This window comes from Nerophis lumbriciformis, linkage group LG07 (assembly GCF_033978685.3).
Source record: "Nerophis lumbriciformis linkage group LG07, RoL_Nlum_v2.1, whole genome shotgun sequence".
Lineage (NCBI taxonomy): Eukaryota > Metazoa > Chordata > Actinopteri > Syngnathiformes > Syngnathidae > Nerophis > Nerophis lumbriciformis.
The window spans coordinates 54,523,675-54,545,340 of NC_084554.2; the positions used below are offsets into that span (position 1 = coordinate 54,523,675).

Below are 21,666 nucleotides of genomic sequence, written 5' to 3' on the forward strand. Positions count from 1 at the left end.
ATCTACCAAGTTTTAGAAGCTCTGCTAAACAAATCCAGCTTTAATGAAACAGTGTTTCCCACAGGACAGGCATCTATTTGTGCTGGTGTGGTCGGGGAGCGGGCGGCGGCAGCGGCGATGACCAAGAAGAACGCGGAGTTGGAATATAATTACAACATTTTATGACAGATTTGAACAATTAGTGATTCACTGAAATATATTTATTAATTGTGGTTCTTACAAAAAATATATCTTATAAAATATAAAAGCTAAAATGTCTCTTAAAGCTCTGCCCCTTTAATTAGTGAATACTAAATAATTTAACTTTAGCCTACTACTACAACCATATTATTTACCAGCAACATGAAGTGAAACAGAGGCAGAGGTGTCCTGCCACAGTCAGTCAACCTCCTCCTCCTCCTCCTGCTGCTGCTGAACAGGTCGCACCTGTGGTCCGGACTGTAGGCCTACCTCCTCTCCAAGTCGAGCCCTTTTCGGCCGTTGAAAATATTTTTCTATACTCATCTGTGTGAAGGAGTGAACATCCAACATTAGAATTTATTACTAACGAGCAGAAGCGCTCTATGTACAGTGCCGTCTAACCTTAAGCGGCAGCAGCTCAACACATGCAGGGTTCAACGTTAAGGTTTTTTTCTACTTGCCTGACTTCTCAAATCTACTTGCCCCAATATTTTTACTTGTCCTGCCTAGGTTTTTTTCTGGCTGTGTAGTGCTCATGGCTTCTATCTTACTAAAATTCTTCCCGTTGACTATTTACAACACTACACAGTATTTATTATTATTATTATTATTATATATAATGGCATTGCATACATGTAAAATTAAATGCTATTTCACATTATTTGACCAGTAGCAGTTACACTCATCTGAACAGGTCAGCCACCTGTTTAAAGCCCGATCACAGTTGAAATCTTGAAATGAAGGGCCTTTAATGGCCAAAACATTAACCTGGACAACATTTTAACAGCTGGTTGGCTCAGATTTGATTCTTTTCATTGCATTCACATGCTGCAGTGGACAGTGGACAATTTAGCTTCAGTCCATGTGTGTTTATTGACAACAGGGTTATAACCTGGACACGTTAGCTCGTCGGTATTGTAACACGTGACTGTTACTACGTGCGTCTGCCCGGCCCTCGAGTCAAACAGCGGCGGCGTTAATGAAGCAGCGTCAGGCGAAACCGTCAGTGAAACGCTCGGTGAAATCGCGGATTAACGTTAAATATATGACGAGCCGCGAGCGATGCAGCTATAACCTATCTACCTATAACACCTGTAAAAATGAAGCAATGCTACCACGCTAGCACCAAGCTGCTAACTATCGCCAAAAGGCACCATTTAAGTTTTTTTCCCCATGGCATGCTGGATCAAGGCTTTCAGCAGCTTTTGGACGTTTGAGGTAGAAACGTAGGAAGCGCCATCATTATGAAAAGTAGCCGGCGAGTATTTTGATCCCGTCCGTCCGTCCGTCCGTCCCTCTTCTTCTTCTTCTTCTTCTTCTTCTGGCCCACCAGGTGAATTAAGTGCTATTAGCGGAGTTACAATGCATAGTAGGCTACCGCCACCTACTGCACCGGAGGTGTAACTACAAGCAACATTCACAGACAGTCCCATTGCTTTTATGAGCGGTCGAGCGAGTCAAAAGCCGAAAAATCCATTTGTGGCGGACGTAATTCTTTCGTGGCGGGCCGCCACAAATAAATGAATGTGTGGGAAACACTGTGAAACACTAAGCATCATGTAGCAGTATTGCTAAGTGCTAAAACAAGAAATGCAAACTACAAACATAATAAAGTGATCGCTTACTGTACAATGCCTGCTCTCACTGCGATGACAACTGATAGGATGTCCATATCTTCCTGTTTAGATGAACAATTAATAATGATGTATCATTGCGCCGCTAAAAATAGTTTGTCTGCGTTAGCGCTTATAACAACATTAGTAATATTTGGTTAATACTCAAGTCACGATATGTAATTAAATTGTTGGCGGGTTTTGGATAATTATTTAGAGAGTTTTGTGGGCGAAATAGAGAGCCCCCATTGTTGACTCCATTGTTAGCGGCGTTTTTTCAAGTATTTATTTACGACTTAGAACTCATTGAAAAAAAGAAAAAAATATGTCTTGTATAAGGATTAGGGATGTCCCGATCCGATATTTGGATCGAATCGGCTGCCGATATTTGCCAAAAATTGCGTATTTTTGCATTTTCCAGCACACCTTCAACACATCCACAGGTCTGTGGATTCTCACGCAGTTGCTTTTAGCTGCTGGCATTACAAGACAGGCTCTTCTCACTCTTTCCTGTGTCTCCCTCTCACAGACAGCAAGTGCACCTTCTTACACACGTCACATACTGTCACGACATACGTCACATACTGTCACGTCATACGTCACATACGTATACGTCTTCCCCGAGCAGAGAGGTAGCAGCATGGCTAACGTTAGCTGTGATGCTAGCGCAGCCGTGAGAGCAACGCTCCCTCTAAGGTGCTCGCCTGTGCAATTGCGCACTGTTTAAGCGTCCTCTGCGCATAGCAATTCTATGCCACGCACAAAATCAAATAAAAAAATAAGCGCATAACAATTTTCGACACACGGACACGACAGAGAAAACAGTTTTCGTCATCATTGTTCAAATATTGTGACGTCTGTCGAGACGCTTATCTCCATTCGGTGCCACACGCCCACACCATCAAAATGCCGAGGCAAAAATTTCCACATCAACACCGTATGAAAAAATTTTTGATTTTTTTTAGTTGTGATTTCCTTCTCTGCATGAAAGTTTAAAAGTAGCAAATATTAATGCAGTATGAAGAAGAATGTTTTAATGTAGACATGCAAGCCTTGAAAGAAAATGTTGAAAATCAAGACTACATTTCCTGCAAATGGGTGCATTTCTACCCTATATTTGAACTTTAGATTTATTCTCATATCAAACTCTTTTGGCTGTCTTTTTGACTATTGATTATCTTGTGTGATGACTGCATTATGATGATAGTATATATCTGATAGTATATATCTGTATCATGAATCAATTTAAGTGGACCCCGACTTAAACAAGTTGAAAAACTTATTGGGGTGTTACCATTTAGTGGTCAATTGTACGGAATATGTACTTCACTGTGCAACCTACTAATAAAAGTCTCAATCAATCAATCAAAACACATAGAATCATCATACTGCTGTGATTATATGCATCAAGTGTTCATTCAAGGCTAAGGCAAAATATCGAGATATATATTGTGTATCGCAATATGTCCTTAAAGTATCGCAATATAAAAAAAAAGGCCATATCGCCCAGCCCTAGTTCAATGATGCCATTTCTGTTTGTCATGTATAATTTTGTCTATTTTGTGTTTATCCTTGAATAAACAGGTCAGTTTCTTGTTACCAACCATTGTGTATTATTCAAACTCCCCTAATTCAGCTGGCTAGTTGTTATCAAGAGTACTAAAACCCTTTTCAACATGATTCTGACAACTAAGTAGGCTAAATAACTTTAAACTTTAATACATGCTCGGATAGGCCAGTATCGGTCAGTATCGGTATCGGTCAGTATCGGTATCGGATCGGAAATGCAAAAACAACATCGGTATCGGATCGGAAGTGCAAAAACCTGGATCGGGACATCCCTAATAAGGATTGTGAATGATAAACAGCACATTACTGCCGGCAATGCGGACCAAGCTCTGGCACTGATCATACAGGGAGCGGACCGCCAAAATCAGACAGTCCGATACCCCATACTCTCTGAGCACTCCCCACAGGACTTTCCGAGGGAAGTCCTGTGGGGAGTGCTCAGAGAGTATGGGGTATCGGACTGTCTAACAAGGCATCTATTTATTTTAATTCAAAATATTTCAGTGTGTGCAAAAGTGCTTTTTGAGCACATTCAACACAACCGGGCTAACATTTTAACACCGTGACATCCCTGCGAGGCCAGAGGAGCGAGTATCTCCGCTGGAAGCTGGAGCACAATGTGACTTGTGGAGCAGAAAGGATGTTTTAGTGAAAGACGAGCGCTCGTGTAAAAAGAGTAGGAGCATGAGATGAAGGGTCAGATGCTGCAAGACAAGAAGGAGGGTTAAAGATAGAAGCACCAAGAAGAATGAAAGGAAAGCTAGAGAGGATGATGGAAGGTTACCAAGTCCGTGTTCCCTTCAATCCTGAGCTCTGCTCCCTGCTGTGGTAGAAATGAAATCAAAATCTCTGCTGCTTGACCAGAAGTCTGAACTTATCTATCCTCAATTATCATCAATCACACTGCATTCCTTCATCATCATCATCGACCCACGAGCGCAGCCTGGCACGGTCTAGTCACATAATTACCTTGGCATCTGTAACGGACTGCAGCCTCCCTCCTGATGACATAACCGCGTTGAGACCTCATCATCTCTGAGAAGCTTCCAGTCCAATACAACTCCACTTTCTCTTCACGGTGTGTGTGGGTGTCCTCCCACGGGACCTCGGTCTTACTTATACATTCATGCATTTGTGGCGTTCCGTAACAAATTGATTTCTGCGTCTTACAAGACATTTAAAAGGGAAACTGCAGTTTTTGGGGATTTTGCCAATAATTCATATATTTTTTAATGCATTCTAACTGGTAAATTAAAGTCGGCTTACAAATGGAGACTACAGGAACCATGAAGTCGTGACATCATTGCGTCTATTCAGACCAAAAAAGCGCCAACAATACTCCATTTACAATTTGTGACTTAAATATTAACCAAGTATTAGCGATATTGTTACTATAAGCCAGGGAATGTCACACTTGCGGGTCGGATCAGGTTCAATCCGGCCCGCGAGATGAGTTTGGCAAGAGCAAAAATTAGCTGCATTTTTTAATTAAAAGAAACTGCTGTTCAAAATGTGTCCACTTGATGTCACAATAGCAATTCTGTTAGGCAAGCATATAGTTTATTTTGGGGTAAGTATACCAAGCAAGAGGTACACGGTAATGTAAAACAAACAGGAGTAAAATGAACAATTGATATTAAAGTCCAAAGTTCGGACCCGGGGTGGACTGTGCATCAGTTGGGGACGTCTCTGTGCTGTTGACCTGTCTCCGCTCGAGATGGTCTCCTGCTGGCCCCACTATGGACTGGACTCTCACTATTATGTTAGATCCACTATGGACTGGACTCTCACACTATTATGTTAGATCCACTATGGACTGGACTCTCACACTATTATGTTAGATCCACTATGGACTGGACTCTCACTATTATGTTAGATCCACTATGGACTGGACTCTCACTATTATGTTAGATCCACTATGGACTGGACTCTCACACTATTATGTTAGATCCACTATGGACTGGAGTCTCACACTATTATGTTACATCCCCTATGAACTGGACTCTCACACTATTATGTTAGATCTACCATGGACTGGACTCTCACAATATTATGTTAGATCCACTATGGCCTGGACTCTCACTATTACGTAAGATCCACTATGGACTGGACTCTCACACTATTATTGTAGATCCACTATGGACTGGACTCTCACACTATTATGTTTGATCCACTATGGACTGGACTCTCACTATTATGTTAGATCCCCTATGGACTGGACTCTCACACTATTATGTTAGATCCACTATGGACTGGACTCTCACTATTATGTTAGATCTACTATGGACTGGACTCTCACAATATTATGTTAGATCCACTATGGACTGGACTCTCACACTATTATGTTAGATCCACTATGGACTGGACTCTCACATTATTATGTTAGATCCCCTATGGACTGGACTCTCACACTATTATGTTAGATCCACTATGGACTGGACTCTCACTATTATGTTAGATCCACTATGGACTGGACTCTCACAATATTATGTTAGATCCACTATGGACTGAACTCTCTCACTATTATGTTAGATCCACTATGGACTGGACTCTCACACTATTATGTTAGATCCACTATGGACTGGACTCTCACTATTATGTTAGATCCACTATGGACTGGACACTCACACTATTATGTTAGATCCACTATGGACTGGACTCTCACTATTATGTTAGATCCACTATGGACTGGACTCTCACACTATTATGTTAGATCCACTATGGACTGGACTCTCACTATATTATGTTAGATTCACTATGGACTGGACTCTCACTATTATGTTAGATCCACTATGGACTGTACTCTCACTATTATGTTAGATCCACTATGGACTGGACTCTCACACTATTATGTTAGATCCACTATGGACTGGACTCTCACTATTATGTTGGATCCACTATGGACTGGACTCTCACTATTATGTTAGATCCACTATGGACTGGACTCTCACTATTATGTTAGATCTACTATGGACTGGACTCTCACTATTATGTTAGATCCACTATGGACTGGACTCTCACTATTATGTTAGATCCACTATGGACTGGACTCTCACACTATTATGTTAGATCCACTATGGACTGGACTCTCACACTATTATGTTAGATCCACTATGGCCTGGACACTCACACTATTATGTTAGATCCACGATGGACTGGACTCTCACTATTATGTTAGATCCACTATGGACTGGACTCTCACACTATTATGTTAGATCCACTATGGACTGGACTCTCACTATTATGTTAGATCCAATATGGACTGGACTCTCACTATTATGTTAGATCCACTATGGACTGGACTCTCACACTATTATGTTAGATCCACTATGGACTGGACTCTCACTATTATGTTAGATCCACTATGGACTGGACTCTCACACTATTATGTTAGATCCACTATGGACTGGACTCACACTATTATCTTAGATCCACTGTGGACTGGACTCTCACAATATTATGTTAGATCCACTATGGACTGGACTCTCACTATTATGTTAGATCTCCTATGGACTGGACTCTCACAGTATTATGTTAGATCCACTATGGACTGGACTCTCACACTATTATGTTAGATCCACTATGGACTGGACTCTCACACTATTATGTTACATCCCCTATGAACTGGACTCTCACACTATTATGTTAGATCCACTATGGACTGGACTCTCACACTATTATGTTAGATCTACTATGGACTGGACTCTCACACTATTATGTTACATCCCCTATGAACTGGACTCTCACACTATTATGTTAGATCCACTATGGACTGGACTCTCACTATTATGTTAGATCCACTATGGACTGGACTCTCACTATTATGTTAGATCTACCATGGACTGGATTCTCACAATATTATGTTAGATCCACTATGGACCGGACTCTCACACTATTATGTTACATCCCCTATGAACTGGACTCTCACACTATTATGTTAGATCCACTATGGACTGGACTCTCACTATTATGTTAGATCCACTATGGACTGGACTCTCACACTATTATGTTAGATCCACTATGGACTGGACTCTCACACTTCATCTTATTGTGGTAGTTTGTGGAAGACCGTTGAAGGCACAATGCCACGAATCATGAAAGTTTAAAGTAAGGCACTTTTGACTTGAGATGAAGCTGAAAGTTTGTGTAGTGACTTGTGCTGGATAAAACAACCAACAGCAGCAACATGATGTTTTACATAAGTCAAAATAGGCTGACTCGCGCAAGGATGTTTGGGTAAATTTCTACCATATATGGATAATCCGCTGACGTCACACTTGAACCAAATTCCAAATAGACTGAAGTAAGTTTGAAGAAAGGCAGGGTTGTTTTAGGAATATCTCTGCCATACCTCTACAGTTTTGGACTTATGCACATTCCAAATATACAAAACCAGGTACCAATAGGTAAGAAAAGTTGGTTTTGCATAATAGAGCCGCTTAAAAGACTCGCCTTACAGATGTGCGTCTAAATTTAACATCCCACAGCCTGGATCAATGAAACAGTCTCCTCCATGCTGCTGAGCCACAGAAAAATAACACCAGGAAACGATGCTTGAGATGAGTTGATATCATGTGGTCCTTTCATTATGCACGCTCCTGTTCTTCGTCATATACTTCCGATACTGGGAGACGAGGATGGGAAATCAAGCTCGATTCTTGCCAATTTCTGCATCGTTGAGCAAGTTTTAATGCAGAAATGTTTGCGGTCTTGCCTTGCCTGATGGTGAATCCAATTTCAACCACAGCCAGTCCTCCCTACCCAAACATGTCCATGTGGTCTAGTATGGCAGCTGCACATCCACAAAACAACATCCTTTCTCCTGCTGAGGTTCTCAATTATTACTAGATCGGCCTCGTGCCGGATAAACATCAGCGTTGAGACGGTATGAGAGACCAACAAAGCAATCTGGCATGGATCCTTCAGGATTGTGCGAGGGGAAGAGAAGATTGGCTCTGGGAGTCATTGGCGTTGGAGTGGGTCATTGACACATTCAGACTGGGACCAGGGCTTCAGAAACCCCCTTTACTACCAATTCACAACCTCAAATAATCGTGTGTAACCTACTGAAATGACATTATCTAGGATCAGGGTTGTGTTTGCAGTGTTGACTATCAGTAAAATCGCACTTAATGCCAGTCTATATGCTTGTATCTCTCTGGACTAGGGCTGGGTGGTAGGGCTTCATACTATCCCGTCTCGATTAACATCACAATTCCATCCATCCATCCATCTTCTTCCGCTTATCCGAGGTCGGGTCGCGGGGGCAGCAGCCTAAGCAGGGAAGCCCAGACTTCCCTCTCCCCAGCCACTTCGTCCAGCTCCTCCCGGGGGATCCCGAGGCGTTCCCAGGCCAGCCGGGAGAGATAGTCTTCCCAGCGTGTCCTGGGTCTTCCCCGTGGCCTCCTACCGGTCGGACGTGCCCGAAACACCTTCCTAGGGAGGCGCTCGGGTGGCATCCTGACCAGATGCCCGAACCACCTCATCTGGCTCCTCTCGATGTGGAGGAGCTTTACTTTGAGCTCCCCCCGAATGACAGAGCTTCTCACCCTATCTCTAAGGGAGAGCCCCGCCACTCGGCGGAGGAAACTCATTTCGGCCGCTTGTACCCGTGATCTTGTCCTTTCGGTCATGACCCAAAGCTCATGACCATAGGTGAGGATGGGAACGTAGATCGACCAGTAAATCGAGAGCTTTGCCTTCCGGCTCAGCTCCTTCTTCACCACAACGGATCCATACAGCGTCCGCATTACTGAAGACGCCGCACCGATCCGCCTGTCGATCTCACGATCCACTCTTCCCCCACTCGTGAACAAGACTCCGAGGTACTTGAACTCCTCCACTTGGGGCAAGATCTCCTCCCCAACCCGGAGATGGCACTCCACCCTTTTCCGGGAGAGAACCATGGACTCGGACTTGGAGGTGCTGATTCCCATCCCAGTCGCTTCACACTCGGCTGCGAACCGATCCAGTGAGAGCTGAAGATTTTGGCCGGAGGAAGCCATCAGGACCACATCATCTGCAAATAGCAGAGACCTAATCCTGCAGCCACCAAACCAGATACCCTCAACGCCCTGACTGCGCCTAGAAATTCTGTCCATAAAGGTTATGAACAGAATCGGTGACAAAGGGCAGCCTTGGCGGAGTCCAACCCTCACTGGAAACGTGTCCGACTTACTGCCGGCAATGCGGACCAAGCTCTGACACTGATCATACAGGGAGCGAACTGCCACAATAAGACAGTCCGTTACCCCATACTCTCTGAGCACTCCCCACAGGACTTCCCGGGGTACAGGGTCGAATGCCTTCTCCAAGTCCACAAAGCACATGTAGACTGGTTGGGCAAACTCCCATGCACCCTCAAGGACCCTGCCGAGAGTATAGAGCTGGTCCACAGTTCCACGACCAGGACGAAAACCACACTGTTCCTCCTGAATCCGAGGTTCGACTATCCGGCGTAGCCTCCTCTCCAGTACACCTGAATAGACCTTACCGGGAAGGCTGAGGAGTGTGATACCACGATAGTTGGAACACACCCTCCGGTTCCCCTTCTTAAAGAGATCACAATTCATTTTTTTTTTAATTAAAGTCAGATTGTCCCGTGCAGGATTATAGCAAGTACTGTTGCATCCTTACTGTTTACTACTGCAGTGTCTTGTAACAGACATGTCTGCCGTGTAATAATATATGCTAACAGCTGACAACTGTCATTTTGTTCATATGTATAATCATGTTTACTAGAGGTTAAACCTTACAGGTAACCCACACTCTGGTTCGTACCTGGTTTTATTTATGTGTTGGTACATTTTGTGAGAGTAAAAACAATGCATTCTGCAGTAAACAAAGCATCAGTGGTGTAGTGAATACTACAAGACTTTTACTTCAAATTAACATTTACTAAACAACACTTTCAAATGGGAAATTACCAGTGACGTGCGGTGAGGTTGATGGCTGGTGAGGCACTGACTTCATCACAGTCAGATTTACAAACATATGAACCCTAAAGAGTATCTTATTCACCATTTGATTGGCAGCAGTTAACGGGTTATGTTTAAAAGCTCATACCAGCATTCTTCCCTGCTTGGCACTCAGCATCAAGGCTTGGAATTGGGGGTTAAATCACCAAAAATTATTTCCGGGCGCGGCGCCGCTGCTGCCCACTGCTCCCCTCACCTCCCAGGGGGTGAACAAGGGGATGGGTCAAATGCAGAGGACACATTTCATTACACCTAGTGTGTGTGTGACAATCATTGCTACTTTAACTTAACTTTAACTTTACACATACCAACTGTAGCACACAAAAAAGCACATTTAATAAAAAAAAACGTTATTATGGTCTTACCTTTACTTACAAATTAAGTCCATGTGCCGCAACTAAAGCCCTCACTTCAACTTTCCACGTGCAAGATTGAATCTATTTAAAAAAGTGTAACCGAGGGTTTATAAATGTCGCCTATACTGTATGAAACTACAAAATAACAAACACGGAGGCTCCAGTTTACACCAGGACCACTTTATTTACCTTCTTTCAAAAAATTCCGCTCCACCCCATGTCATCACTTCCGCTCTTAGCGCCTTCAAAATAAGAGCTCGAGGCATATACTGTATAACAGCGCATAACAGGAACTTAACATCACAAAGAGGAAAGCCCATGAGAATAGGTTACAAAAGTTATTTAATAAGAAGCCAAAAAGTGCAAAAACAATAATGTTCATGTTGGAGGAGTTGTGAATTAGATACACCTGCAGTCTGCAGTTGCACCTAATGTTGTGGCCCTGCAGTCATTCACAACTCCTCCAACACCAACATTATTGTTTTTGCACTTTTTGGCTTCTTATGAAATAACTTTTTTAAATAGATTCAATCTTGCACGTGGAAAGTTTAAGTGTGGGCTTTAGTTGATATAACAATTCTACGGCGGGGTTGCAGGAGGCGGGGCTACTGGAGCCTCAGCCAGTGCGTCTTTTGCAGCCGTTTTATGATTGCTCAGCACAAGAAATACGTTACACACATACAGTTGTTGACAAAATACACTGTACATTATATACCTCAGCTAACTAAACTATGGAAATGTATAATATAATTCATATAGCAATACAGTCTCACTGCACAGCAGGCCAGCAGTTAGCCGAGTCCGGAATCCATGTTGAGGCACTGAGTGACGTGCCTCAACTGGCTGCTGTTCACCGCACCGTCTCTTCTCAGTATTTGAACGGCAAATGTGAAAATTCAGCGATTTTGAATAAAAATAATCTAAAACTGGTGAATTTAAATGGAAAATAACTTTATAGTATAATCACTTGATACATATAACAATTTAATTAATGATGGCAGGTGAGGCCATATGCTCTAGCATATTTTGAATACAATTACAAAGTGCAGTTTGAATTTGAAGTACTGTAAAATAATGAGCACCAACTAGGGGTGTAACGGTAAGTGTATTTGTATTGAACCATTTGGGTACGGGGGTTCCGGTTCGGTTCGGAGGTGTACCGAACGAGTTTCCACCCGGACATATTAAGTAGCGTAACGCACGTTGTGTAAACAATGCACACCGAGGCACAACACACGGCATGCTAGCAGCTAACGGGCTAGGATAGACTGACCATACGTCCTCTTTTCACCGGACATGTCCTCTTTTGCGGAGCTGTCAGGGCGGAGTTTCTTAAATGCCTCAAATGTCCGGCATTTTGAGTTAGGGTTGCGTGTATTTTCAATGTACGTTCACGGTTAAGAAGGGGTTAAAAACAAAACAAACAGCAGCATTGGTGATATATGTTATGTTATGTTACATAAAAAAAAGGGGGGGGGGGGGGGGTTGATGTGTGAGGGAGCGGGCTTGGGGTGGGGGCGGGGTTTGGTGGTAGCAGGGGTGTATAATGTAGCCCGGAAGAGTCAGGGCTGCATGGGATTCTGGGTGTTTGTTCTGTTGTGTTTATGTTGTGTTAAGGTGCAGATGTTCTCCCGAAATGTGTTTGTCATTCTTGTTTGGTTTTGGTTCAAAGTGTGGCGCATTATTAGTAAGAGTGTTAAACTTGTTTTATATGGTCACCGTCAGAGTAACTTGTGCGGCTGTTGACCAAGTATGCCTTGCTGTCACGTACGTGTGCAAGCAGAAGATATATATTGTATAACAAGTGTTGGGCTGGCACGCTGTTAATACAGATTGTAGAGGGCGCCAAATGTTGTACCATCAAGGCACGCCCTTATTATAGCTGTAAGGGTGAAAATCGGTGAATATTAATCCCGGGAGTTTTCTGCGAGAGGCACTGAAATCCGGAAGTCTCACGGGAAAATTGGGGGGTTCAGCAAGTAAGCTGCTGAGCCGCATCAGAGTGATCAAAGAGCCGCATGCGGCTCCGGAGCCGCGGGTTGCCGACCCCTGCACTAGGCGCTTTAAAAATGTGTTTTAGTATGACTTTACTAAGCTACGAAGCCACACCGCTTGATGGATTGTCGGTGCAGTCCGGATACCATAGTCAGACGTACTGTGCTTCAACAAACGGTGTTGTCATGGTGTTGTAGGAGTCAAAGGCCGAGTGTCAAAGGATGGCGCTAACTGTTTTAATCAAGACTTTTGTTTAAGACTTTATCTCCTCATCCTGGCTTCATGTGCAACAACAACATTAGAAAATGTATCTCCTGTTTCTTCATGGCTATTAGAGATGCGCGGTTTGCGGGCACAACCGCGGAGTCCGCGGATTATCCGCGGATCGGGCAGATGAAATAAAAAAAAATTAGATTTTATCCGCGGGTCGGGTCGGGTCGGGCGGTTGAAATAAAAAAAAATTAGATTTTAAATAGATTCAGGCGGGTGGCAGTTAAACCAATTGGGAAATATATATACATAGTTAAATGTTGTTACCCACATACGAAAAACGAGCAGGCACCTGCAGCATATGCCACAACAGAAGAAACAAAAAGAAAAGAGATGGACACTTTTACGGAGCGGAGAAGGGACGCCTCGCCGGGGTCCGGGACCGAGGCCCCTTCCCCCGAGAGGGCCCCACCGGGAGCCGTAGCTGAGGCGATCCGCGAGAAGGGCCCGACGCACGTCCAGGGTCACCACCGCGCCCACCGCACCGACACCCCGCCTCGTCCGCCTTCGACGCGGCCGGTGTCACGCGCAGCAGGTAAGCAGCTTACCTGCCCGCCACCCCCGTGGCCGGGGGCTCGTAACAGGGGTCACTCCGCGCGCTCCGCCCGCGCAGCTTACCTGCCCGCCACCCCTGTTGCCGGGGGCGCGTAACAGGGGTCACTCCGCGCGCAGTGCGCTCACGAAAGGGGTGGGGCTCACCCTGGTTGATATAGACAGCAGTTAGGACGGTGGCCATGGAAGTCGGAACCCGCTAAGGAGTGTGTAACAACCCACCTGCGGAATCAACTAGCCCTGAAAATGGATGGCGCTGGAGCGTCGGGCCCATACCCGGCCGTCGCCGGCAGCGAGACGCGCTTGGAGGTGCGCTCAGCGCGGCTCCCATATGATTGCGCACTGGTGTGCGTCTGGGTCGTGACAGCGTGGCACGCGAATGTCTGTGCTGCATTGGATCAGTCTCCTTTCTTTAACAGGCAAAAGCTTTATAACCTCACTAATGCCTTGCATCGTCTATATTAGATATATAACAACGGGCGGGTGCGGTTCTGATCAAATGTTACATCGGGTGGATGGCGGATGGTTGACGACATTCTGATGCGGTTGCGGATGAAATAATTGCCTATCACACTGCAGGATCGGATGTCGAATTCCGATTTTTTTTTGTCCAATCCGATCTTTTTATGTAGTCGTTTACATTACCAACAAGGCGACGTCTAATGTAACGCAATCTGACCTGCATGCGGACGTGATGTCACACGTGCTGCATTGTTTACGCAAGTAAACACGGCTTTCGTTCCAGTCCGTCTCATTCCTGCCGCATTTGTGGCACTTTCAAGGACAATTCAAGTCAACATTTTCAGAACTGAATTGTTGCGTGTAGAAGAAAGAAGAAATGCATTTTGGCTCTCGCAAGCTTTGTGGCACATTTGCTTCCATGTCCGCTCAGAAGAAGAGCGTGTCAGAGGCATGAGGGGTGAAACATTGACCTGAGTTCTTCAAATATTCGCCAGTTCTCTGCTCACTTGTCAACTATTTATTTGGAAACAGACATCCTGGTCAAATGAGTGCGAGCGGAGCGTTCACACTGCAGTCGCATGGCATACATATCACATTTATATCCACATAGGAAAGAGGCCTCAGAACAACTCAGAATTGCACAGTTTACATCAGACTTGGGCAAAATCCGGCCCCCCGGACGTTCTACATCATTTTTCAGAAGACCTTTAACATCAAAACTGTAGCTGCCATTATGATGTGCAGTGCTGTTTTTAAATGACCGTAAGTCTGGAACTATAGAAAGTATTTCACTGGTTGTAATCTGCACCTTTGGGTGTTTTAAGAGTTATTACGGTAATCTAGGTCACAGCAGCTCAGACCAGGAACAAAGCAGTGTGGGCGGGGTTCGTGTGTCAGGAACAGATGCGGAAGCCGACTTTTACGTGATAATATACAATATTGTAGGTGTTTATTACATTGTTGTTGTGTTTTGCTTGATTGTAAAAGACACAACTATGGAGGAGCTGGTGTGAGAAGTAAAATATGTGCATGTGTTGTTAATATTCAGTGTTTTATTGTTCATAGCTAATATTGTAAATCCCACATTCTTTATTTTCATGTACATTTTGGGTGTCCAAAATGTACACGGGGTGGTGGTTCCTCTCTTTAAGAAGGGGAACCGGAGGGTGTGTTCCAACTATCGTGGGATCACACTCCTCAGCCTTCCCGGTAAGGTCTATTCAGGTGTACTGGAGAGGAGGCTACGCCGGATAGTCGAACCTCGGATTCAGGAGGAACAGTGTGGTTTTCGTCCTGGTCGTGGAACTGTGGACCAGCTCTATACTCTGGGCAGGGTCCTTGAGGGTGCATGGGAGTTGGCCCAACCAGTCTACATGTGCTTTGTGGACTTGGAGAAGGCATTCGACCATGTACCCCGGGAAGTCCTGTGGGGAGTGCTCAGAGAGTATGGGGTAACGGACTGTCTGATTGTGGCAGTTCGCTCCCTGTATGATCAGTGTCAGAGCTTGGTCCGCATTGCCGGCAGTAAGTCGGACACGTTTCCAGTGAGGGTTGGACTCCGCCAAGGCTGCCCTTTGTCACCGATTCTGTTCATAACCTTTATGGACAGAATTTCTAGGCGCAGTCAGGGCGTTGAGGGTATCTGGTTTGGTGGCTGCAGGATTAGGTCTCTGCTATTTGCAGATGATGTGGTCCTGATGGCTTCCTCCGGCCAAGATCTTCAGCTCTCACTGGATCGGTTCGCAGCCGAGTGTGAAGCGACTGCGATGGGAATCAGCACCTCCAAGTCCGAGTCCATGGTTCTCTCCCGGAAAAGGGTGGAGTGCCATCTCCGGGTTGGGGAGGAGATCTTGCCCCAAGTGGAGGAGTTCAAGTACCTCGGAGTCTTGTTCACGAGTGGGGAAGAGTGGATCGTGAGATCGACAGGCGGATCGGTGCGGCGTCTTCAGTAATGCGGACGCTGTATCGATCCGTTGTGGTGAAGAAGGAGCTGAGCCGGAAGGCAAAGCTCTCGATTTACCGGTCGATCTACGTTCCCATCCTCACCTATGGTCATGAGCTTTGGGTCATGACCGAAAGGACAAGATCACGGGTACAAGCGGCCGAAATGAGTTTCCTCCGCCGAGTGGCGGGGCTCTCCCTTAGAGATAGGGTGAGAAGCTCTGTCATTCGGGGGGAGCTCAAAGTAAAGCCGCTGCTCCTCCACATGGAGAGGAGCCAGATGAGGTGGTTTGGGCATCTGGTCAGGATGCCACCCGAACGCCTCCCTAGGAAGGTGTTTCGGGCACGTCCGACCCGTAGGAGGCCACGGGGAAGACCCAGGACACGCTGGGAAGACTATCTCTCCCGGCTGGCCTGGGAACGCCTCGGGATCCCCCGGGAGGAGCTGGACGAAGTGGCTGGGGAGAGGGAAGTCTGGGCTTCCCTGCTTAGGCTGCTGCCCCCGCGACCCGACCTCGGATAAGCGGAAGAAGATGGATGGATGGATGGATTTTGGGTGTCCCATTCAGTAAAAAAACTGTAAAATTCCGTTCTGTTTTTTTGAGGTGGTCTGTCATAACATTTTTAGAACTCTATGGGAAATTGTGACTTTTGGTATTAGTGTTCCTGGAAAAAAGGGAGCCAATCACACATACTTTACAGCAGGTTTGTACAGCTAAATGTGTATATATCATTCATACACACATACACATTGGACCCCCAGACACACTTTTCTCTCAATGTGGCTCCCGAGTCAAAATATTTGCCCAGCTCTGGTTTACATTGGGCCCTGCGATGAGGTGGCGACTTGTCCAGGGTGTACACCGCCTTCCGCCCAATTGTAGCTGAGATAGGCTCCAGCGCCCCCCCCGCGACACCGAAGAGAATAAGCGGTAGAAAATGGATGGTTTACATTGACATGAAAAAAATCAGACACAGGTCGCATTTGGGCAAAAAAAAATCAGAATTACCGATTACTACTATTTTGTTACACATTATTAAGCATTTCTTACATATTCCTTATTTTTGCACCTCTATTTCAAATTAAGTGTTTGTGATTTTAGAATTGTGTTTACGTTGTTTTCCATGCTTGTTTCGACAATAGGGTTGTCGGTCTACCCGTATTAGTATAGTACCGTGATACTAATATTCGGTACTATACTGCCTCTAAAAAGTACCGGTCCCGAAATATTGTTTTCCTTTTTTTAAAATTCATATTATATTTATAAAGTCAGTAAATACGTCCCTGGACACATGAGGACTTTGAATATGACCAATGTATGATCCTGTAACTACTTGGTATCGGATCGATACCTAAATGTGTGGTATCGTCAAAACTAATGTAAAGTATCAAACAAGAGAAGAATAAGTGATAATTACAATTTGACAGAAGTGTAGATAGAACATGTTAAAACAGAAAATAAGCAGATATTAACAGTAAATGAACGATTAATAATTCATTTTTACAGTTTGTCCCTCATAATGTTTACAAAATAACAGAATGATAAGTGACACAATATGTTACTGCATACGTCAGCACACTAATTAGGAGTCTGTTTGTTTACTTACTACTAAAAGACAAGTTGTCTAGTATGTTCACTATTTTATTTAATGGACTAAATTACATATGTTTCATGTACCCGAATTTTATTTTTTGTTAAAATAAAAACAATAATGCCATTTTTTGGGATCCCCTTTATTTAGAAAAGTACCTAAAAGTATCGAAATACACTTTGGTACAGGTAACAAAATTGTTCCCCTTTTTGCCGTGATAGCCAACATGGATTATAATTAGGAGGAAGTTTACATTTGAAATAAAAATGTTTCCATTTAATGTATTGTTCTCCTGGTCCTTATTTTCCATAGGTCATAAAAATATCAATAATTATCGATACTGACCGATATTTAAAAAAAAACTTAGTGATACATATAGTTTTCAGCAAAAATCCTGAACTCTAACCCCTAATATTATGCATAATAAAGTCGAAATGCATGGTATTATTGAGACATGTGGATTAATAGTTTAATCCATGATATTACTAGTTTAATCCATGATATTAATAGTGTAATCCATGATATTACTAGTTTAATCCATGATAATAATAGTTTCATCCATGATGCTAATAGTTTCATTCATCATATTAATAGTGCAATCCATGATATTAATAGTGTAATCTATGATATTAATAGTTTCATCCATGATATTAATAGTGTAATCCATGATATTAATAGTTTAATCCATGATATTAATAGTGTAATCCATGATATTAAGTGTAATTCATGATATTAATAGTTTCATCCATGCTAATAATAGTTTCATCCATGATATTAATAGTGTAATCCATGATATTAATAGTGTAATCCATGATATTAATAGTGTAATTCATGATATTAATAGTTTCATCCATGCTAATAATAGTTTCATCCATGATATTAATAGTTTCATTCATGATATTAATAGTGCAATCCATGATATTAATAGTGTAATCCATGCAATTAATAGTTTCATCCATGCTATTAATTGTTTCATCCATGATAACAATAGTTTCATCCATGATATTAATAGTGTAATCCACATGATATGAATAGTTTTATCCATGATATTAATAGTGTAATCCATGATATTAATAGTTTCATCCATGCTATTAATAGTCTCATTCATGATATTAATAGTGTAATCCATGCAATTAATAGTTTTATCCATGATATTAATAGTGTAATCCATGCTATTAATAGTCTCATTCATGATATTAATAGTGTAATCCATGCAATTAATAGTTTAATTCATGATATTAATAGTGTAATCCATGATATGAATAGTTTCATCAATGATATTAATAGTGGAATCTATGATATTAATAGTTTCATTCATGATATTAATAGTGTAATCCATGATATTAATAGTTTCATCCATGCTAATAGTAGTTTCATCCATGATATTAATAGTTTCATTCATGATATTAATAGTGTAATCCATGATATTAATAGTGTAATCCATGATATTAATAGTTTAATTCATGATATTAATAGTGTAATCTGTGCAATTAATAGTTTCATCCATGCTATTAATAGCTTCATCCATGATAATAGTTTCATCCATGATATTAATAGTGTAATCCATGATATTAATAGTTTCATCCATGCTAATAGTAGTTTCATCCATGATATTAATAGTTTCATTCATGATATTAATAGTGTAGTCCATGATATTAATAGTGGATCCATGATATTAATAGTTTAATTCATGATATTAATAGTGTAATCCGTGCAATTAATAGTTTCATCCATGATATTAATAGCTTCATCCATGATAATAGTTTCATTCATGCTATTAATAATGTAATCCATGATAATTGTTTCATCCATGATATTAATAGTGTAATCTATGATATTAATAGTTTATTCCATCATATGAATAGTTTCATCCATGATATTAATAGTGTAATCTATGATATTAATAGTTTATTCCATGATATTAATAGTTTCATCTATGCTATTAATAGTTTCATTCATGATATGAATAGTTTATTCCATGATATTAATAGTTTAATCCATGATATTAATAGTTTATTACATGATAATAGTGTAATCTATGATATTAATAGTTTCATCCATGATATTAATAGTTTAATCCATAATAGTAATAGTGTAATCCATGATATTAATAGTTTATTCCATGATATTAATAGTTTATTACATGATAATAGTGCAATCTATGATACTAATAGTTTATTCCATGATAATAGTGTAATCCATGATATTAATAGTTTAATCCATGATATTAAATTTAATCCATGATATTAATAGTTTATTACATGATATTAATAATTTATTCCATGATAATAGTGTAATCTATGATATTAATAGTTTATTCCATGATAATAGTGTAATCCATGATATTAATAGTTTAATCCATGATAATAGTTTCATCCATGATATTAATAGTGTAATCTATGATATTAATAGTTTATTCCATGATATTAATAGTTTCAACCATGCTATTAATAGTTTCACTCATGATATTAATAGTGTAATCCATGCAATTAATAGTTTCATCCATGATATTAATAGTTTCATCCATGATATTAATAGTTTAATCCATGATATTAATAGTTTATTACATGATAATAGTGTAATCAATGATATTAATAGTTTATTCCATGATAATAGTGTAATCCATGATATTAATAGTTTAATCCATGATATTGATAGTTTATTCCATGATAATAGTGTAATCCATGATATTGATAGTTTATTCCATGATAATAGTGTAATCTATGATATCAATAGTTTATTCCATGATAATAGTGTAATCCATGATATTAATAGTGTATTACATGGTAATAGTGTAATCTATGATATTAATAGTTTATTCCATGATAATATTGTAATCAATGATATTAATAGTTTCATCCATGATATTAATAGTTTAATCCATGATATTGATAGTTTATTCCATGATAATAGTGTAATCCATGATATTAATAGTTTAATCCATGATATTGATAGTTTATTCCATGATAATATTGTAATCAATGATATTAATAGTTTCATCCATGATATTAATAGTTTAATCCATGATATTGATAGTTTATTCCATGATAATAGTGTAATCCATGATATTAATAGTTTCACTCATGATATTAATAGTGTAATCCATGCAATTAATAGTTTCATCCATGATATTAATAGTTTCATCCATGATATTAATAGTGTAATCAATGATATTAATAGTTTATTCCATGATAATAGTGTAATCCATGATATTAATAGTTTAATCCATGATATTGATAGTTTATTCCATGATAATAGTGTAATCTATGATATCAATAGTTTATTCCATGATAATAGTGTAATCCATGATATTAATAGTGTATTACATGGTAATAGTGTAATCTATGATATTACAAGTTTATTCCATGATAATAGTGTAATCAATGATATTAATAGTTTCATCCATGATATTAATAGTTTATTCCATGATAATAGTGTAATCTATGATATTAATAGTTTATTCCATGATAACAGTGTAATCCATGATAATAATAGTTTGATATTCCATGATAATCCATGATAATAATAGTTTGATATTAGCACACCTGCACACAAACACCAAGCACGTCTTTTAATAACTTAATAACAAACATCAATAATACTCCCGCCATTTGTCTCGTTTCAAACAAGACACAATTGTGAACAAAAGTGTCTCCAAAGTGCAAAGTTATCTCCTCGTTTAACCGGGAAGTAACCTCCACGCACACCGCCGCTGTCCCGCGCTCTCTTCGTCCGAAAAGAAGCGCCATATCGCGGCTTGGCTCAAGCAGGAAGTCCGCCCTCCCCCCCCCGGAGCGAGAAGTGACACGAGCGGCGCTTCTTACCTTGGCGATGGCTCTTTTGTACCTCATGGCGGCTTGGGCCACCAGGCTGCTCACGGTCATGTCTCCATCCCCGCACGGCACCACCACCTTCGTGCGTCCGAAGCAGACGGTGACTTTCATGGCCGAATGTTTGAAAAAAAAAGTGGGGGGAAAAAAAGGCAGATTTAAGTCATCATGGCGTCAGAAAGTGTTGTATATCCAGAGAGAGAGAGAGCGAGAGAGACTGGGTGGTGTCGTCCTCCTGCTGGTGACTCACTTGAGAGAAACTTCCCAGCGGGCTCCCAGCTGACGTGACGCGGCGAGGGCGTCCACATGTTGCGGCAGGCAGCAGGAA

General features: G+C 41.6%; 1 protein-coding gene across 1 annotated transcript in view; it reads right to left on the bottom strand.

The window, feature by feature from the left end:
• LOC133609344 (partitioning defective 3 homolog) overlaps window positions 1-21,562 on the bottom strand; it is a 963,929-nt gene extending 942,367 nt beyond the window's left edge. Inside the window, exon 1 of the mRNA XM_061964873.2 lies at window positions 21,333-21,562. Within this exon, the coding sequence (XP_061820857.1) occupies window positions 21,333-21,452 (120 nt within the window). The 5' untranslated portion in view covers window positions 21,453-21,562. The remainder of the gene's footprint in view (window positions 1-21,332) is intronic.
• Between the last annotated feature and the right edge of the window lie 104 nt (window positions 21,563-21,666).